The sequence below is a fragment of the Bubalus bubalis genome, chromosome 14 (assembly GCF_019923935.1).
Source record: "Bubalus bubalis isolate 160015118507 breed Murrah chromosome 14, NDDB_SH_1, whole genome shotgun sequence".
Lineage (NCBI taxonomy): Eukaryota > Metazoa > Chordata > Mammalia > Artiodactyla > Bovidae > Bubalus > Bubalus bubalis.
In genome coordinates, this window is record NC_059170.1 from 46724595 (window position 1) to 46745224 (window position 20630).

At 38.1% G+C, this 20630-nt stretch overlaps 1 protein-coding gene across 1 annotated transcript in view; it reads left to right on the forward strand.

Moving 5' to 3' along the window:
* Positions 1–20630, forward strand: part of LOC123329046 (ankyrin repeat domain-containing protein 26) — a 58375-nt gene that overhangs the window by 18302 nt on the left and 19443 nt on the right. The window contains exons 5-13 of the mRNA XM_045162575.1: positions 242–371; positions 674–735; positions 1910–2003; positions 4102–4199; positions 4813–4842; positions 4938–5010; positions 13885–13967; positions 17181–17332; positions 18763–18930. Coding sequence (XP_045018510.1) covers positions 242–371; positions 674–735; positions 1910–2003; positions 4102–4199; positions 4813–4842; positions 4938–5010; positions 13885–13967; positions 17181–17332; positions 18763–18930 — 890 coding nt within the window. The remainder of the gene's footprint in view (positions 1–241; positions 372–673; positions 736–1909; positions 2004–4101; positions 4200–4812; positions 4843–4937; positions 5011–13884; positions 13968–17180; positions 17333–18762; positions 18931–20630) is intronic.

Consider the following 20630-nt stretch of genomic DNA (forward strand, 5'->3'; position numbering starts at 1 on the left):
TCAGTTGCAGAGCTGTTGAAGGATACTTTTCTGCTCTTGTTTGTTTTCATGAGTCTCTGCCTCACCTAGAACACAATGCAGAATCACTCTTTTCTTTACATTTCTAACTTCTCCCAGGACAGTGTCTATGATTTCCTAGACAGAGTGAATGTTTATCATCTTACTGATTGAGTGAATGACCAAATGAATGAATATGTTTTCTAAAGTTGGGTTTTTGTTTTATTTTGTCTTGTTTTTATAGGAAGGGGCCACAAAGTCAGAACTTGTTGCAGAAGAAAGTGATACTGATATTATTGACAGGGCTCCTCAAGAGCAAACAAGTCATGACCATTTGACTTCTGTTGATGGAGCACACAAAAATGATAGAAGTGGTAAGTTAGTGAACTTCTGTGAATTTTTTCTATGCTGAAAAGCTAATATAAAACCATCTAAAGAGTATGCATCCAAATATGATATGCATTTCTTTTTAAGTAAGTTTCTTTTGCTCTCTTTCTTCAGAACTGTCCCACCTACTACCAACCTTTTCTTCCTGAGAATGCTTCAACCCTCTGAAATTCTTTTCCACTACTTTATTTTATTGAAATATTCATGGATAAAGGTAGGCTTATATATGTCTTTAAAATTCATAGTTAGTAAATGTTCTCATTAATGTATCTGTGACACCATTTTCCAGATATGCTGTCAGCCTTAGAATTGGGAGAAGAGGAAGATATAGAATCACCTTGGGATTCTGAGGTATTGTCTTCTATTATTATTTTGAAATGTAAGCACCGAGTGATGTAAGAGCATAAAAGCAAGAGATGCTATGACTTTCTCACCTTTGCATTTCCCCATCAAAACTTGGTTCTTAATTTAAACCTGTATTAAATAAAATAATTCTGTGCTAAATACTACCAAATAGTACACTTTTGTTCATTTGCAAGATTCACCTAATTAAATCAGTGTTGTACAGAAACCAAGGCTTAGAAGTCCTAAGGAATCCATTTGGGTTCTGAAGTTACATTTATCTAAAAACTGTAGCATTATTCCAGGTCAGTCTGTGATCAAATGTTTCTTTCTTCCTCTGTTCCTTCCTTTCTTCTTTCAATTTTTATTGAAGTACAGTTGATATACAGTATTGTGTCAGTTTCTTGTGTGCATCAAAGTGAATCAGTTACATATATATATATATATATATATATATATATATATCAACTCTTTTTTATATTCATTTTCCATATGGGCTTTTACCGAATATTGAGTAGAGTTCCTGGTGCTATACAGTAGGTCCTTATTATTTATCTATTTTACACACAGTAGTGTGTATGTGTCAATCCCAATCTCTGAACCAAATGTATGTTTCTTTGGTACATATGCATGTGTAAAACTGTTAGGGTCAGAGAGAAACAGGTTGAATTTTGGTTTTTTGCCACACTGACGTTGAAAAGTAAGTGCATGAAACTTGAACGTATTACTACATTTGGATTGTCAGGTTGATTTGCAAAGAACATTTCAAGAGAAGAAAAAGCATGGGAAACAGTAATAAATACGTGGGGTTATAATAACAGCAGTCAGCTTTAGTGATGTTTTAGTAAGTGCAAACCATTTTTGATTGCTTAAGTAGCACATGCAGAGTACATTTATGGCATCCGTACTTGAAGTAACGTAAAGTAACGATGCCCTGTTTGAAGGTGGCAGCTATGGAAGGAGATAAGAAGGGCCTGATCTCTTAGATGCAGGCAGCCGCTGCCTGGTGATCCAGCACCGTGTTTGAATTCAGCATCCTGGTTCTGTCACATAGCAACTGTGGGATCTTGGCAAAACCTGTCTTAACCGGGTTAAAAGTAGGCAATTTTTAAAAGTACGGTATTTTCTTCAAAAGGGATTAGGAACTCTTAGTGCAACTCATTATTATCATTAATTGTAGCAGAGTATCTCTGAGAGCCTTCCACAGAAGTATGTGGATCATTTATCTGGAACTGCTGGTGAAAGAGGAAAAAAGACATTAAACGGACAAGTAGAAGGTAAGAACTGTATTTTACAGAAAAGTCATTTGACAGAATGTTGATTGAAAATGGAAATGCTAATATATTCTAATAGGCAAAGAAAATCACCTGTCAGATGGGTAGTGAGAAAAAAAGATGAGAAAAGCAGGGCAATTGTATATCTTATCAGGTGTCAACCACAGATTACATTGAGAATCCAGTTTAAGAAGCTAAATTATTAGTTATTAGACTTACTTCACGGTCCAATGTTTAAGACTTTGCCTGGTTAAGGTTCTCCAATGCAGGGGGTGCAGGTTCTATCCCTGGTCAGGGAACTAAGATTCCATGTGACAAATGACCCCCAAAAAAGAAAAAATTTATTATTAGTTCTGTTTCAAGATACTCTACACCCTAAGGAAGGTCAAGAAATAAGAAACAAGAGGGAATGAAGGATGAGAGAGGCAGAGGGGGGCACAGGGAGGAAATGAAGAAAAGGAAGCACGGGTCTGTGGGGGAAGGTGGCAATAAGTAATAAAGGTCTTTAGATAAACGGAGAGTATTTGACATGGACGATGAATCTGAAGTGAGCTTCCGGCACCAAAACTTGTCAGAAAAGAACAGCAAAGTTTTCCCCCTCTTCCTGTTTTACTCATTATTAGGAAGACATTGAGAACTGAGGTCTTGGCAGGCAGAGCTGTAGGAAGACATTCAGATCTGAGGTCTCGGCAGCAGAGCTGTGCTTTATCCTCTGTGGAGGAGCACGGGCATAGGTGCTCAGCTGTAGATGTTTCAAATTGATGTCATACGAAATGCTGCTTTCTAGGATCGTGTCGCATAGGCCACAACAAGAGAACTGGAAAGAAGGAGAGAGCAGGGGGTGTGATGGGGAGACAAGGAACATACAGCATGAAAGCGAGTTCACTGGAAAGTTTCCAACTTCTAATGCAGTTTCAGTATCTAATGCAGTATAACTTCAACTTAATTCACTTTCCTGAAAACTTAGCCTCCGTTTCCTCACTCTAACACTTCCCCCCAAACTGAAACTGCATTAGAAGTTGGAAACTTTCCAGTGGACTCGCTTTCCTGCATGTAGAAGCACTCCGGGAGTTGGTGATGGACAGGGAGGCCTGGCATGCTACAATTCATGGGGTCGCAAAGAGTCGGACATGACTGAGCAACTGAACTGAACTGAACTTAATGTAGAAGCAGACTCCTTATAGACCAGAGTTTCTCAAATTTTAATTAGTAACTTGGGGGCCACGTGTGAAGTACACATGCTGAGCAGGAGGCCTGAGAATCTGCGTTTCTAACAAGCTCTGGGAGTAGCAAGGGTGTAGCCTTGCATTTAGAGAAATCTGGAAGAAGAGCTTTGGATAGTGGAGGACATAACAGGATCAAGGAAAAGCATTATTTTGTTTTTCTTTCTGAGCATGTCTATAACCAGAGGGAAACAAAGAGTTGAAGCAGCAGTTAATAGGTGTAAAATACCATTGCTAAGCAAAGAGGGAGAAAGAAATGGTAGGGATGATCCATAGAAAGGATGTAAAGGGGGAAGATCTAAGACCACAGATCCAGAGATTACCATTTGGAGAGGAGATAATCCAGTGAAAGGACAAAGGGAGGAAAGTAAGGCCTTAGGGAGGTGAGTTTGGAGTTGATGAGGACACTCGAGAGAACTCCTTCTAGATGGCTTCAGTGTATTTACAGGGAAAAGAGATAAGATCATTGTTGCTCCAGAGAATCCTGGAGGTTGGAGGGGGTGCTCAAAGTAGGGGAAACCGCAGCCACTCAGGCATCAAAGACATATGTTGTACCAGTATTTGTTATTCAAATTAGATTAATTTGAAAAAGGAACCATAGATTCGTTTTTTTTTAAACATAGCTGATTTTTTGTAAGTTGTTTTCATAGAAATCCTTTGAAGCATTAGCATATAGTACCAAGCCAAACTAAGTTTTGAAGCCAAACAGATTAATCGGGTTCATTCCCTAAATGCTAGAAATACTTTTAATAAATACTACACTGATTTTGAAACATGCAAATTTTTAATTTCTAATAATTCTCTGGCAATTAAATTTATTATTTCCTTTTCGATAATTGTATTTCAATATTGAAAATTTATTATACATTATTTCCTAGATGTATCTTATATACCTTCTTGTACGAGTGGATCGAGAAACTTTAAGATGGCTAAACTAGAGGAGCCAAGACATGTGGGCAAACCAGTAGCCTACATGGATATGGGGAAAAAAATGAATATTTTTATGAGCCATTTTCTACAAGTGTATATCCAGACTAATCAGTTCATTACTCTGTCTCTGATGAGAAATGAATTATACATTCTAGTGAACTTTCACCCCAACTGTGCACTTCTTAAATGACTGGACAGATTGAAGAACATGATAAATACTTGTAATATAATGGTGCAAATGATAACTGCTGTGTTGCATTCAAGACATGCTGTTGCATTTTACCATCAGCTTTCACATTTATCTCCTTGGGTTCATGATTTGCTCCTCTGATTAAGATCCGTTTTCTCCTCACCAGTCAGCATGTTCACATTGGTCTATCTGCACTTTAACATTTTATAAAGCCATTGAAAACGTAGTGTTACTTTTGAAGTATTAACTGCATGTTTTGGTAAACCTGTATACCTATTTTTTCTTCACTATCTTTAGTGGATTCATAAGTCTGTCTTACCAGTGTCCTAAGATCCCCCTAAAAACAAGACACTAAAACCGAATGTATTCAGTGCAAAGGCAAGGATTCTGCTCAGTACTAACTCTGCATGAATATGCAGCTGGCTTTCATATTTACATGTAATTAACTCTATGTTCCTTTTCCCTTTTAGATTCTCCTGAGAAATATCCTAACATGAAGGTAAAAATGTTTATGATTTTATCTTGAATTATGAACTGTGGATTGATTCATATGTGCATTATTTAGTAATCAACTTGTTTCCAAACCCCATTCAGCCTGCAGTCAGAATGAAAGATTATGTTCCTAATAAAACAGTCAGAATGAAGGATTTACAAACATCCGGTTCAGGTAAATTTTTCAGTACACAGTTAACTCTGGAAAGAGGGACACTGAAATATTTGAAATGCTCAGTCTTCAAAGTTCTAACTTATTTTTGCAAACTTAATTTAAGAATTTAACATAAATAAGGCAAATGTTATTGTTGATACCTGTGCTTTGAAACAAAAGATATTTACAAGCATAAGAAAAAGAAATTTTTAAAATGTAAGCTTGAACGCAAGATGTTTCTGTATATGTTTCAATACCCTGAAGTTCTCAGTTTGGAATCTCTATACTTCTCAGGAATTCTCAGAGATTAAATATTAGACTTTTAAGATTTTTCCAATGTCCAAAAATGCTTGTTTGAACTCTGAACTTTCCCTAGAGTAAAACTTCACTAGCTACTATGTCAGTTATATTTCAGCTTATAATTATTTCATTATAGTGCTGTTACACAGATGAAAGTAGGCCAATCAGATGTTTTGATTAGCAGACTGTGTGTGTGTGTGTTTGTGTATCTGTGTGTGAGTTTGTGGTGTCTTTGATTATTAGAAGTAAGGGAAGTAATCATACTTTAATAAATATTTGATAGACATAATCTTTTAAAACAGTGATTCTGAAAATTGTTTGCTTTAGGATCCTTTTATACTTTTATAAATTATTGAGAATTCCAAGGAACTTTTGTTTATGTGTACTAATGTTTACTATATTGGAGTTCAGTTCAGTTTAGTCGCTGAGTCGTGTCTGACTCTGCAACCCCATGTACTGCTGCACACCAGGCTTCCCTGTCCATCACCAACTCCCGGAGTTTACTCAGACTCACGTCCATCGAATTAGTGATGCCATCCAACCATCTCATCCTCTGTCGTCCCCTTCTCCTCCTGCCTTCAGTTTTTCCCAGCATCAGGGTCTTTTCCAGTGAGTCAGCTCTTCGCATCAGATGGCCAAAGTATTGGAGTTTCAGCTTCAGCATCAGTCCTTTCAATGAATATTCAGGACTGATTTCCTTTAGGATGGACTGGTTGGATCTCTTTGCAGTCCAAGGGACTCTCAAGAGTCATCTCCAACACCACATTTCAAAAGCAGTGTGCAGGTTTCTGTATACAGCCCAACTCTCACATCCATACAAGACTACTGGAAAAACCATAGCTTTGACGAAACAGACCAATATTGGCAAAGTAATGACTCTGCTCTTTAATATGCTGTCAAGGTTGGTCATAGCTTTTCTTTCAAGGAGCAAGCGTCTTTTAATTTCATGGATGCAGTCACCTTCTGCAGTGATTTTGGAGCCCACCAAAATAAAGTCTGTCACTGTTTCCACTATTTCCCCATCTATTTCCCTTTAAGAGATGGGACCAGATGCCATGATCTTAGTTTTCTCAATGTTGAGTTTTAAACCAACTTTGTCACTCTCCTCTTTCACTTTCATCAAAAGGCTCTTAAGTTCTTCTTTGATTTCTACCATAAGGGTGGTGTCATCTGCATATTTGTGGTTATTGATATTTCTCCTGGCTATCTTGATTTCAGCTTGTGCTTCATCTAGCCCAGCATTTTGAATGATGTACTCTGCATATAAGCTAAATAAGCAAGGTGACAATATACAGCCTTGACATACTCCTTTCCCTATTTGGAATCAGTCTGTTGTTCTACGTCCAGTTCTAACTTGCTTCTTGACCTGCATACAGATTTCTCAGGAGGCTGGTCAGGTGGTCTGGTATTCCCATTTCTTTAAGAATTTTCCAGTTTGTCGTGATCCACACAGTTAAAAGCTTTGGGGTGATCAATAAAGCAGAAGTAGATGTTTTTCTGGAACTCTCTTGCTTTTTTGATGACAATGGATGTTGGCAATTTGATCTTGGTTCCTCTTTGCCTTTTCTAAATCTGGCTTGAATATCTGGAAGTTCATTATTTCACGTACTGTTGAAGCCTGGCCTGGAGAATTTTGAGTATTACTTTGCTAACGGGTAAAATGAGTGCAATTGTGCAGTAGTTTGAACATTCTTTGGCATTGCCTTTCATTGGATTGAAATGAAAACTGAGCATTTCCAGTCCCGTGGCTACTACTGAGTTTTCCATGTTTGCTGGCATATTGAGTGCAGCACTTTCACAGCATCATCGTTTAGGATTTGAAATAGCTCAACTGGAATTCCATCACCTCTACTAGCTTTGTTCGTAGTGATGCTTCCTAAGGCCCACTTGACTTCACATTCCAGGATGTCTGGTTCTAAGTGAGGGATCACACCATCATGCTTATCTGGGTCATGCAGATATTTTCTGTATAGTTCTTGTGTGTGTTCTTACCACCTCTTCTGAATATCTTCCACATCTGTTAGGTTCATACCATTTCTGTCCATTATTGTGCCCATTTTTGCATGAAATGTTCCCTTGGTATATCTTACTTTCTTGAGGAGATCTCTGTTCTTTCCCATTCTATTGTTTTCCTCTGTTTCTTTGCATTGATCACTGAGGAAGACTTTCTTATCTCTCCTTACTATTCTTTGGAACTCTGCATTCATATGGGTATATCTTTCCTTTTCTCCTTTGCCTTTAGCTTCTCTTCTTTTCTCAGATACTTGTAAGGCCTCCTCAGACAACCATTTTGCATTTTTGCATTTCTTTTTCTCGGAAATGTTCTTGATCACTGCCTCCTCTACAATGTCACGAATCTCTGTCCATAGTTCTTCAGGCACTCTATCAAATCTCCTCCCTTGAATCTATTTGTCAGTTCCACTGTATCATCCTAAAGGATTTGATTTAGGTCATACCTGAATTGGAGAAGGCAATGGCAACCCACTCCAGTACTCTTGCCTGGAAAATCCCATGGAGGAAGGAGCCTGTAGGCTGAGGTCCATGGGGTCGCTAAGAGTCAGACATGACTGAGCGACTTCACTTTCACTTTTCACTTTCACACATTGGAGAAGGAAATGGCAAACCACTCCAGTGTTCTTGCCTGGAGAATCCCAGGGACGGGGGAGCCTGGTGGGCTGCCGTCTACCGGGTTGCACAGAGTCGGACACAACTAAAGCGACTTAGCAGCAGCAGCAGCAGCATACCTGAATGGTCTAGTGGTTTTCCCTACTTTTCTTCAATTTAAGTCTGAAGTTGGCAATAAGGAGTTCAGGATCTGAGCTGCAGTCAGCTTCCAGTCTTGTTTTTGCTGACTGTATAGAGCTTCTGCATCTTTGACTGCAAAAAATAGAATCAATCTGATTTCATCATTGACCATCTGGTGATGTCCATGTGTAGAGTCTTCTCTTGCATTGTTGGAAGAGGGTGTTTGCTATGACCAGTACGTTCTCTTGGCAAAGCTCTGTTCACCTTTGCCCTGCTTCATTCTGTACTCCAAGGCCAAATCTGCCTGTTATTCCAGGTATCTCGTGACTTCCTACATTTGCATTCCAGTCCCCTATAATGAAAAGAACATCTTTTTGGGGTGTTAGTTCTAGAAGGTCTTGTAGGTCATCATAGAACCGTTCAACTTCAGCCTCTTCAACATAACTGGTCAGGGCATAGACTTGGATTACCGTGATATTGAATGGTTTGCTATGGAAACAAACAGAGATCATTCTGTCATTTTGGAGATTGCATCCAAGTACTGTTTCGGACTCTTGTTGACTGTGATGGATACACCATTTCCTCTAAGGGATTCCTGCCCACAGTACTAGATACAACGGTCATCTGAGTTAGATTCACCCATTCCAGTCCATTTGGGTGCTTCCCTGGGTAGCTCAGTTGGTAAAGAAGCTGCCTGTAGTGCAGGAGATCCGGATTCAATTCCTGGGTCAGAAAGATCTCCTGGGGAGGGAAATGGCAACCCACTCTAGCATTCTTGCTTGGAGAATCCTATTGCCAGAGGAGCCTGGCGAGCTACAGTCCATGGGGTCACTAGAGTTGGACCTGACTTAGGACTAAACCACAAACCAGTCCATTTTACCTCACTGAGTCCTAAAATGTCTCTGAAGAACTCCACTGTGCACTCAGAAAGAATGAGAATGGAAGTAATGTTTAGAGTTGTGAAAATAGTTTTGACCTCTTGGACCCCCTGGCCCAGTGGATTTCTGGACTTCAGCGATTCTCAGGTCACACTTCAGAACCACCATTTTAAACCATTGACCTGGTTGGATGTGAAATGATAAAGGGGCCCTTGTGTTGACACAGAGCTTAAAGTTTCACTTTTACATTTCTTGCTTGTTTCTTTGATTTCTCTTAAGTAATTTATACCTGACAATTCCTTTTTTCTAAAGCAAATATTTCTGTGTTGTATTCATTCTTGCCTCATGGCACTCTGTGCTGTTTGGATACAGTGTGGTCCCAGACTTACCCATTTTCAGGTGGAAACAATTAGTCACCCACAAGACTCATTTCTTAAGTAAGTTTATAATGTCTATCTAAGGCTTAAAAAATCAGTTCTAAAGATATTGATAATTTGAGGAAAGACTGTCTCATTGTAATTAAAGAAGTTGTTGTAGGTGGTGGTGTTCAGTCACTAAGTCAGGTTCAACTCTTTGTGACCCATTGCACGGCAGCACTCTAGGCCTCCTTGTGCCTCACCATCTCCCGGAGTTTGTCCAAGTTCAAATCCATTGAATTAGCATTGCTATCCCACCATCTCATCCTCTGCTGTCCCCTTCTCCTCCTCTCCTCAATCTTTCCCAGCATCAGGGTCTTCTCCTGTGAGTCAGCTCTTCACATCACGTGGCCACAGTATTGGAGCTTTAGTTTCAGCATCAGTCCTTCCAGTGAACATTCAGGGTTGATATCCCTTAGGATTGACTAGTTTGATGTCTTTGCTGTCCAAGGGACTCTCAGATGTCTTCTCCAGCACTTCTCTTTGAAAGCATCAGTTCTTCAGTGCTCAGCCTTCTTTATGGTCCAACTCTCACATCTGTACATCACTACTGAAAAACACATGGCTTTGGCTGTAAGGACTTTTGTCAACAAAGTGATATCTTTGCTTTTTAATGTTGTCTAGGTTTGTAACATTAATTAAAGTAGTAGCATTCATTAAAACTGTTCTTAAAACCATGGTCTCTAGAACATAATTAAGGTATAATCTCTAGGCATAATTAAGTGCAAAATAAGGTAGACATAGATTTTCTTAATAATTTATTTGTATGTTGAAAAAATAATTTTTGGTAAAATTCTTTTGGAATACAGAATATGTAATAGAAATTGAGTGAATCAAAATCAGTAATACTAGAAAGTTAAAAAGTAAAACAAATGAGACACACTAGTTAACATCTGTTCATGAATGATAGTGACATGTAAGATACAGTAAGCTGTGAAGGACTAGTGAGTTTCAGGGGAGAGGGGGACATGGAACTGATGATCTGAAGAAAAACTCTGTACAAGTTAGTCAGAATTGTATTCTTACTCATGTTCTAAGAAATGGAGACTTTGTTTTCACATTTTTAATGTTGAGCTTCTAGTGCTTTGAGCCTCAATAACGAGACTTGTCAAAGAGGCGGGCATTTGAAAGTTGTTGATCAGTGTGCGTTGGTGTCCCAATCAATGACCAAAGATCAGTCAGCATCCACAGAATTTGGACAGAAGACCATAATAGATAAAGTACAGATTATGACTGCAGCAGTGTTCATGGCAGGGAATTACACGCTCCATCAGCTGTGCAAGTCGCAGCTGCCAGAAAACAGAGAAAGCAAAGAAGGTGATGCAGAAGCCCAGAGCAGTCAGCTGTGGGTCACCTGGGCATGGCCTTAACCATCCTTCTGAGGGTTCCAAATTAGATTTTGTGGCAAAATCTACCTTGTGCTGACTGCTTTTATGCAACCTATAGCCAATCAATACCTCTTAGCAAGGTGTTTGCATTCTTTTTCTGACCATACAATAAATAACAGAGTTAGGAAAAAGTGAGTTCATTTAGGCTAGTATTTAGCATACACCTGAGAGTGGGTAGCAGGATTATGTTTAGAACTCTGGGACTAGTTGGGAAACTAGGTAGACATCTAGAGATTGCTTCTCAAAACGTGACTTCATAGCAATATTTTTATATAGCTGTCAATTCATAAGTATTAGTTATGATTATATAAGTATAACTGCAAAAGCAACTCTGATACCAAATACTAAAATATTTCTCGTGTTTTCTCTGACTTCATATATTTTGGAATTGGCTTTGCCAGTGGTAATGGGGGTCATGGGAAATTTGCAACACAGTACCTCCTTCTCAGCTGTGTCCACATAGTATATCAACTTGTTTTATTATTTGTAATGAATTAAGAGTTCACAAGGGATGCTGGTATAAAGGAGTGCTGTTTTATTTAAAAGCAGTATATATAAAGTCAATTCTGACTCTACTAGAATGCCAAATCTATTGTGTAACCACATCTAATAATGTGTTGTCCATAAATACTAATTAATTTAGCACCTTTAAACAGTCATATGGTCAGGGCTATAGTAAGAAATCATACACTGTTTCTTTTTTCACTCCTGTACTTTTTTCTTTTCTATCCTCACCTTTGCATTTACAGAAGATTCTCAGTTATCTCCTGGAATAGTGACTACAAGCTCTAAACTCAAAGTGTTTGTCTTTTTCTTCTTTTAATCTATACAACTGAGTCATTTGCTCCTGTTTCTCCATGAGCTTGGTAGGTCAGGAAAAGCAAATTCAAATAAAACACCTACACGAGTCCCTTCAACACTGGACAATGTGAAATAGGAAAACTACGAAATAAATAGAAGCAAATTCAGTCAGTTCATGTTGATCATTTCCCTTCTCACTCGATACCTTTTATAAAATTACAAGTAGAATCTACTCTTTCAGAGTCCCTGGATTTGTACATTTATTGGTTTCTTAAAAATTTATCTATACTGTACCCTGAAAGTTTTATATCATAAAATATTTCTGTAAACACTCCCTCAGTTCAGGCCTGCATCACCTTTTTTTTCCCCAGTATTAATGCCTTCAGATTTGTCTTTCTCCAGTTATTTGTATGCCCTTCAAATTCATCCCTCCCATAGCATTTAGAGTCACCAATCTCAAAAGCACAGGTGACCATGAAGCACTCTAAATCATATTAATGTCTAGACCTCTTAAAGCGCCACTGATGCCCATCAACTGCTGTTGATGCCCTCCTCACCTCTCCCTTTTGTTGTTGGTCAGTCGCTCAGTCGTGTCTGATTCTATGCAACCCCATGGACTATAGCACACCAGGCTTCTGTGTCCTTCACCATCTCCCAGAGCTTGCTCAACTCACGTTCATGGAGTCAGTGATGTCATGCAACCATCTCATCCTCTGTCATTCCCTTCTCCACCCGACTTCAATCTTTCCCATCATCAGGGTCTTTTCTGATGAGTCAGTTCTTCGAATCTGGTGGCCAAAGTACTGGAGCTTCAGCATCAGCATCAGTCCTTCCAATGAATATTCAGAACTGATTTTGTTTAGGATTGACTGGTTTGATCTCCTTGCAGAGAGACCCTTGGACTCTCAAGAGCCTTTTCCAACACTACAGTTGCAAAACATCCATTCTTTGGTGCTCAGTCTTCTTTTTGGTCCAACTCTCACATCCATACATGACTACCAGAAAAATAGTCCATACAGGACTACTAGCTTTAACTAGACGGGCCTTTGTCAGCAAAGTAATGTCTCTGTTTTTTAATACGCTGTCTAAGTTTGTCATATCTTTTCTTCAAAGAAGCAGGCATCCTCTAATTTCATGACTGCAGTCATCATCTGCATTGATTTTGGAGCCCAGGAAAATAAAGTCTGTCCCTGTTTCTGTTGTTTCCCAATCTCTTTGCCACGAAGTGATGGGACTGGATCCCAAGATCTCCATCAGCCCCTGTCCCTTTACTTCGGACAAGTATCTACCCTGTCCTGCGTGTGCTTCTCATCCCATCTTGCTCCAACCTTAAGTGCTCTCCCCCTCCTGCCCTCTGTGCCCTTGAACTGTGTAAGTCTGTGCTCAGGCATTATCTCTAGAAAAGCCATCCCTGACACCTTTTATCTACATTTTTCCTTAAACTCCAGGGTCTAGTACTGAGCAGAAACCTGAGAAATAATTACTGAATAAGAAACACAGGGACTCTGTATCAACCTAGAGGGGTGGGATGGGGAGGGAGATGGGAAGGAGGTTCAAAAGGGAGGGGATACATGTATACCTATGGCTGATTCATGTTGAGGTTTGACAGAAAACAACAAAATTCTGTGACACAATTATCCTTAAGTAAAATAACAAGTGGGAAAAAATGAAAATCTATATCCACATGATTTTTAAGAGCTTCTCCTGTGTAGTCTAGGAGCCAAGGGGATAGACATGTGAAGAAATAATTTACAGTTCAGATGTTTATCTATCACTAGGAAAATCTAGAAAAATACAATAGAAAAATCTTTAAAGTAAGGTAGCTGCAAGGAAAGAGATACCTGTTTATCAGGGGAAAGATAGCAGTAACCAAAGACAACTTCACAAAGCAGGTTGAGCTTTAAAAGATGAGAAGTAATTTGTCGGAAGAGCACAGGGAAGCATTTCGGATTAAGGAACTGATAAAAGCATAAAAAGTAAGAGGAATTTTATAAACCATGAATAATGTTACAGTTGAAGCTTGGTGTATTGTTAAAAAGGTCCTGTTATGAAGTAGAGATGAGAATATATGGTGACTTTATATGTCCGTCCTGTATTTTGACATTTCGTTTTGTTCACTGATATTTGGATGAATCTGTGAATGAATCTTTGAGCTGTTTGCCTATAACCGGGTGACATCTGGTATATCCCAAATGGTTTGTTGAAGTTTTTAGATCATTGGAAGTAGTTCTTAAAGAAGTAAATATTCAGCTGAAGATTAAGATTGACTTAATCTGTCATTTGATACAATGTTGTAGATCTATGTTTTTTAAATGAACATTATGTCTTTTATCTAAATATTCTAAGTAATTTTAACTAAACATGCAGCTTTGTCAACAGAACTAGACTTGGAAATGATATCAGAGGAAGAACAAGAAAAACTTGATGGAGATGAAAATAACCTTTCACAGGTATGTAAAACTGTAAATTTCAATTTCTGGTTTAATACTGTATGAGAAAATGTGTATCAAACAAGGCAAATTAGAATGGAAAGATAAGTTAAAACCCATCACAAATGAGTTAAAGCAGAAGTTCGGTGAAATTTGTGAGGAATATCAAATTATCGTTTGTCCTGAGGAAGATCCACTATGTGATAACCCTAAAGAAGGAACAAACCAAAAGGAAATATCTCCTAATCTCACAAATAATATACCTGATTGTGAGGAAAAAGATGCATTTGGAGTATCTGTCCCTCTAGTATTCCAAGCATTTTCTGAACAAAAAGAACTCAGTCTCAAAAATGTTTTCCCATCATCTGTAAATTCTGGGTCCCTGGGATAAACTTGTTGGTCATCTTCAAAGCTTTGTTTCCCTGAAAATAAAGTAGACTTCGAAAATGATCAACTAGACATTGAACGTGTGTTTATCAAAATTGAGGAGAGTTTTTATAATGATATAGAAAATAAAAATGTAAGGGACCCGGTAATTACATTTAAAGTGAAAGAAGACCAATAGTTTGATACGCAAATGTCACAAAATATGAGGCAAGATCCCACTAATCCGAAATTAGACATGGGACAGGCATGTCATTGTAGTCTGCAGCTTGTCTGCTCTGGTAAGATGAAACACATAATTCAAATAAAAATTCACAGCCCTCCTACTGTTAAAAAAAAATACTGATCTGAAAAATAAAACAATACAGGACTGGTTCCAGAAGCCACTGCATGCAGATAATTGCAGAGCTAGTGATAACAAAAGCGTGGAACCCAAATTAGAAAAGGGGAATTCTTCTCCACCTAATAGTCACAGCGCATCTGAAGTGTACGTAAATGAAGAATTAGAGAAGGCTATTCAGAGGTTTCCGAGAAGGCAATGGCACCCCACTCCAGTACTCTTGCCTGGAAAATCCCATGGATGGAGGAGCCTGGTAGGCTGCAGTCCATGGGGTCATGAAGAGTCGGACACAACTGAACGACTTCACTTTCACTTTTCACTTTCATGCATTGGAGAAGGAAATGGCAACCCACTCCAGTGTTCTTACCTGGAGAATCCCAGGGACGACGGAGCCTGGTGGGCTGCCGTCTATGGGGTCACACAGAGTCGGACACGACTGAGGCGACTTAGCAGCAGCAGCAGCATTCAGAGGTTTAAGAATGAAATAGACATGTTACAAGTGGAGTTGTTGGCTCTGGAAAAAGAGAAAATTCAACTTCCAAAAGAGGTAGAGGTTCATTTACTCTTGCTTTGGTTTTTCTCTTTCTCGATGATCAGGTCCATTTTGATTTTCCACTTATGAATAAAGCGGGGTCATCTAAATAGGTAATTGTGTAGAAATCAATAGTTATCCCAATAATAGGAATTCAGGAAACTATTTTCATGGCTTTTGTCCTTCAATAAATCTAATATCTAATTCTGTCTCTATCAGTCTTTCCTATAGACTGGGAAACTCATTTAACTATCTACCATGTGATCTTCTGAGCCAGAATAAGCACCAAGGAAATTGCTTAAGAAGTATAATCAGCTAGGGTTTTGTGGGGTTTTTCTCCTTTAGCTCTGTTGGGTTAAATATAAGTTGTATTTCCATAGAATGGGAAGAAAGCAGTGACTGAGAGAAGGGACATGAACACATGTTCCCTCTAATCTCTTCATTGTGGTTGAATATGTGTGATCTTCTCTTTCCACAGTCCCTGGGCACTTAGATTTCCAGCATGGCCACTTCAGGATCTTTTTAATAACAAATACATGTGCTCCCACATATGCTTTAATCACCACTCTCAGATGTTTCTTTTCAGACAGACAATTCCATTATGCTATTTACTAAAATGTAGAAAGTTTTGGCATGTATAATTTTGTCATATAGGTAGTATGTGTGTATGTGTGTGAAAGTTGCTCACTCATGTCCAGCTCTTTGCAAACCCTTGGACTGTAGCCTGCCAGGCTCCTCTATCCATGGAATTCTCCAGGCCAGAAAGAATACCACAGCGGGTAGCTGTTCCCATCTCCAGGGGAACTTCCCAACCCAGGGATCAAACACAGGTCTCCTGCATTGAAGGTGGATTCTTTAACATTTGAGCCACCAGGGAAACCCATAGGTAGTATAAACCCTGAGCAAAAAAAGAAAAATTTTAAAAATTTAAGTGTTTATCTCCAAAGGAGAAAACTGAGTTTTGAGATAATGTGAGATTTTTCTTTCTTCAGTAATAGGTTTTTAAAATTGTTTGCTCTTTTGTGTAAGAGGTGCTTTGACTGACTTTGAACAATAGAAAAAAAAAAATCTATGTATTCTCCTGTTTAAAAAAAAAAAAAAGGAGATGAGCCCTACCCTCCAACTAAAGCATTGAATTACTGTGCCAAAGTCATGCTTTTAACTTATCTGATTAATCTGATGAATTCATTTGGTAATTTATCACATTCAATGTCACAGAATTGTATCATCTCTTTTGGTGCCATAAAATGCTAGGGAGTACTGCTTTAGGGGCTTTGAACAAAACCTTGAACATTTTTTTATTTTATTGCTGTTTTTGTTAAATAGTTGGGCAGTAATAGGTAATTATTTCTATACCTTCTAGCTGTAAGGTTTGATGGTTATTGAATGTGGAATTGGGAAGCATTACTTATTTTCCAGAATTCCACACTAACTAACAACTCATCAGTTTCTTTCTGCTCCTTGTGTTTTGGTAAACTTTGGTTCATTTATTTTAGTGAACACCATCACCTTTTTGCTATCTCCCAGATCCAAGTGAGAAAAGAATTGTAAAAAAAGGCAGTGGGGAAAGAATAGCTTTAGTGCAGAAAGAATGTTTCCTTTCTGAGGCACTATGGTGTCACATCCTCTACATCTGGCTGTTTATGGAAAATCCAGGTGGAAAAGACCAAAGAGGACAGATTTTGTGTCTTTGTCTTTTTATTTCTCTGTCTCTGCCAGTCAGATGGGAAAAACTGAATATGAATAATTGCATCTTATTAAGAAAGCCGTTTTTGAAATTTGGGGAATTTTGTTTCTTTTCCTTAAACAGAAAGGAGCAGATTTTACAAAAATTCCAGTGACTTGTAAGTGATAAATAAACAGAAAAATATTTTTATCAGTTAACAGGGCAAACACTGAGTCAAATAATAAAATTGAAAATAAAGATCTTTATAATAAAGAAGTAGCAATTATTCTTAGTGTCAAACTTTCATTAAAGGTTGAAGAAGAAAAGAAGCACCAAAGTAGTGAAGTGGAAGTATCAGACAACGTATGCGATGCTGCTGATGAGAGTGGATTGATTCAGCAGAGAAAGAGTGGAGGAAACAGCAACCAGGAGTTTCCTGCTATGGAGAATGAAGATTCTGATAGGTAATCCTATATCAATATTTAACAGCAGGTCACTTGTTATTTTCCTATAAAATAATTTCTAACTTGAGATAATGTTTGTGATTTACAGATTTTCTACTTTACTAGAGATATAGTTATTTTTAATACTCTTGTTCTTTAGCCTTAATACTAGAGTTCCTTTGCTAACATACCACCATGTTACATGTTAGAGTATTCTGGATTTGACTGCATATTTGCCTTAACCAGTGTGTTGTATATTTAAATTTATTTTATGTCACTAATGAACATCCTTTCATTTCAGTCTGAGGACTTCTTTCAGCATTTATTATGAGGCGAGACTAGTGGTGATGAACCCCATCAGGTTTGCTTTGTCTGGGAAAGTTTTTATTTATCCTTCATTTCTGAAAGACTTTTCTGGATAGAGTACCCTTGGTTGGCAGGGTGCTTCCTCCTTTGATGTCCATGGATGGAGGCCAAAGTGTTTTTGGTGGCAAGAAAACTGATGAGGCACCTGTCTTTCAGCCATGATGTCACCCCATCATGTTTAAAAGTAAACTCCCCTCCCCTGGCCAAATATTTCCTTGATTTCTTCTTCCATGGTATATATGCCTTATGTCATTTAAAATATCATCTAAATTAACTGTTACTTTTTTCTTTGAATTCCTTTTTAATTTGTTTTTGGCTGTGCTGGTTCTTTGCTGCTGCAGTGCTTGGGCTTCTCAGTGTGCTGGCTTCTCTTGATGCTGAGCGTGGGCTCTAGGGTGCTGACTTCAGTAGTTGCAGAGCATGGGTTTAGTTGCACCATGGCATGTGGGATCTTCCCTGACCAGGAATCGAACCCATGTCCCCTGTATTGGCAGGGGGACTCCTAAGCACTGGACCACCAGGGAAATCCCTAAATTCACCATTGTTGTATTTAGAAGCAAAATAACAAATATAGTGTAAATCTAATTATGACTCCCATGTATAAGAGTCAAGGTGCTTAGCCAGTGGACTCCATCCAGGTTTTCAGTGTAGCTCTTGAGGTTCTTCTCAATGTCCTTCCAGATGCATCTCTCTACTTTCTTCCATGTATTTTGTACTCTTCCTTCCAGGTTCCTAGGAAACAGCCTAGATGCCATGTGCCTGATGTTTGTGCTCATATTTGAATCTCCAAGTAGAATGATTTTCTTCCTTTTCTGTTTCTCACGACCTCCTGCAAATCCTTCCTTATTTCACTTACCACTTTCATATGTCAACTTTTACATATCATATTGTATCATAATTGTATATCTGTGTTTGAAGGAAGAATTTGTTTCCTTGCATATGGTTGGTACTTCATAACTGTTTTGTGAATTAATCAATGACTTTAGATGGGTAAGAGTTGGAATTTTATAAAAAAAAATTTTTTTTATTCTTTATCAGTCAAATTATTAGAAAACATTGGCTTTTTTGTGGATTTTTTAACGTAGCAATCCTGGTGTGCACAGGAAGAAAGTAAGGCAAAAGAACAATGACAGACGGACACCAGAAGAACGTGTGACTGCATCAGTATTTGACAAGACCGATTCACTGACTGGGGGTCTGCTGCACGTGAATGATGACAGCATTTTAAGGCACGTGGATCAGGATGATGACAGGTACATTCTACAGATTCTTTGTTTGTAGGGGAAGAAATATTAGCATTAAATACTTCTTCTGGAAATAGAGCAGCATAATACAGTGCTCAGGCCAAGATAAGAGGTTCCTCAACTATAGTGGATGAACACTGCTGAAAGGTTAAGGTGAGGGCCAGTGCCTTTGGCCAGAAGTCATTTCAGTAAATAGTCCATTTGGAAGCTGGACTGTAGTGAATACACATAAACATTCCCTAGGGAATATTATTGGGACAGGCAATGAAGAACTGGATGGTAACTCAAGAGGAAAGTGGAGTTCAAAGGTGTTTCTTGTTTTAGGTTAAGAAGGAAGCTTTTAGAGTATGTATGCTATTGGAAGTGAGCCAGCAGAGGATGTGCTTATTTAGTTTCATCTTGTTTGCATTTCCAGTACCAGAAAGCTTACTGATTGTATGACATTATCTTTAAACTATTACAGTAAACTAATTGTACATAATACTTCTGTTCATGTATTAGTTTTATGATAAGGGCTTGTTCATTGGTTCTGAAGAGTAATATTCCTGTGTAATAGAATATGCAAATGATTACTTAAGTTAGTTCTATCATATATAGATTTTCAAAAATTACATAATTGTGAATTTACAAACATTTAGGCTATACTGAATAGGATTTGATCATTCCTTGATGATTCAGTTGATAGTAACATTGTGAGTAGCTTTGATTTTGTAAGATACTCTGAAACGTCACATCATATTAACTTCATAGGTGTTTATAGATTCCAACCAAAAGGGGAAGATTTTGTTTATATTCAATAGAAAAAAATTACTAACAGTCTTTCACAAATTATTTCTTTTGGATTATATAGATCTAAATGACAAAAACTGTGCTTCCTGTACTAAGAGTGTCATTAACACATATTGTGTGCTCAATAAGTGTATGCCAGATGAATGAAGAAACAGCAGAATGGTTGAATGAATGCCTACTGATGAATTTCTTTACAAAAAACAAAACTTTATTAAAGTAGGTTTCCAGTCTTGCCTACCTCTGAAGTCTTTATAATTTTTGAGAAATATGTTTTAAGATTCAGAAATTATTATTTATAGCTATAGCTAGACATGGAATAATACTATAGATTCATTTGCTCTCATATTACTTAAAAAAACTTTTCAATATTCCTTTCTCAGCGTATTTTGGAAGAGCAGTGTTGAAGCCAGATTTCCTGGGCTTGAATTCTGGGTCTGTTTGATGACATATTGAGTGAGCTTGGGCAAGTTCCTCAGCCTTTGTGTGCTCCATTTCTTCCTATACCTATCTCCCAGAATGACTGTGAGGATGAAAATGCCTTTAAGACATGTCAAGTGTTTCTAATAATGCATAACCGATGCCTAGGAAGTCCTCAAAAAGTCTTGGTTATTCAAATGGGTTTCTTTCTTAGAAGGACTGAAGGAATACCTCCCAGATACGTTTTATTGCCATGAAGGTTAGTTCTTATTGAAAAGTGAAGTGAAGTCGTTCAGTCGTGTCCGACTCTTAGCAACCCCATGGACTGCAGCCTACCAGGCTCCTCCACCCATGGGATTAAAGGACAAAAAAGGTGCAAGAAACACTGGTATACTGTTTCCTATCACATGATGCAAGTAATATGTTTTTCCTTTTCCTTGGATCTAACTTTAATACTTTAATATTACTGACATATTTTCTTTGTCCTTTAATGCTCCTCTTGT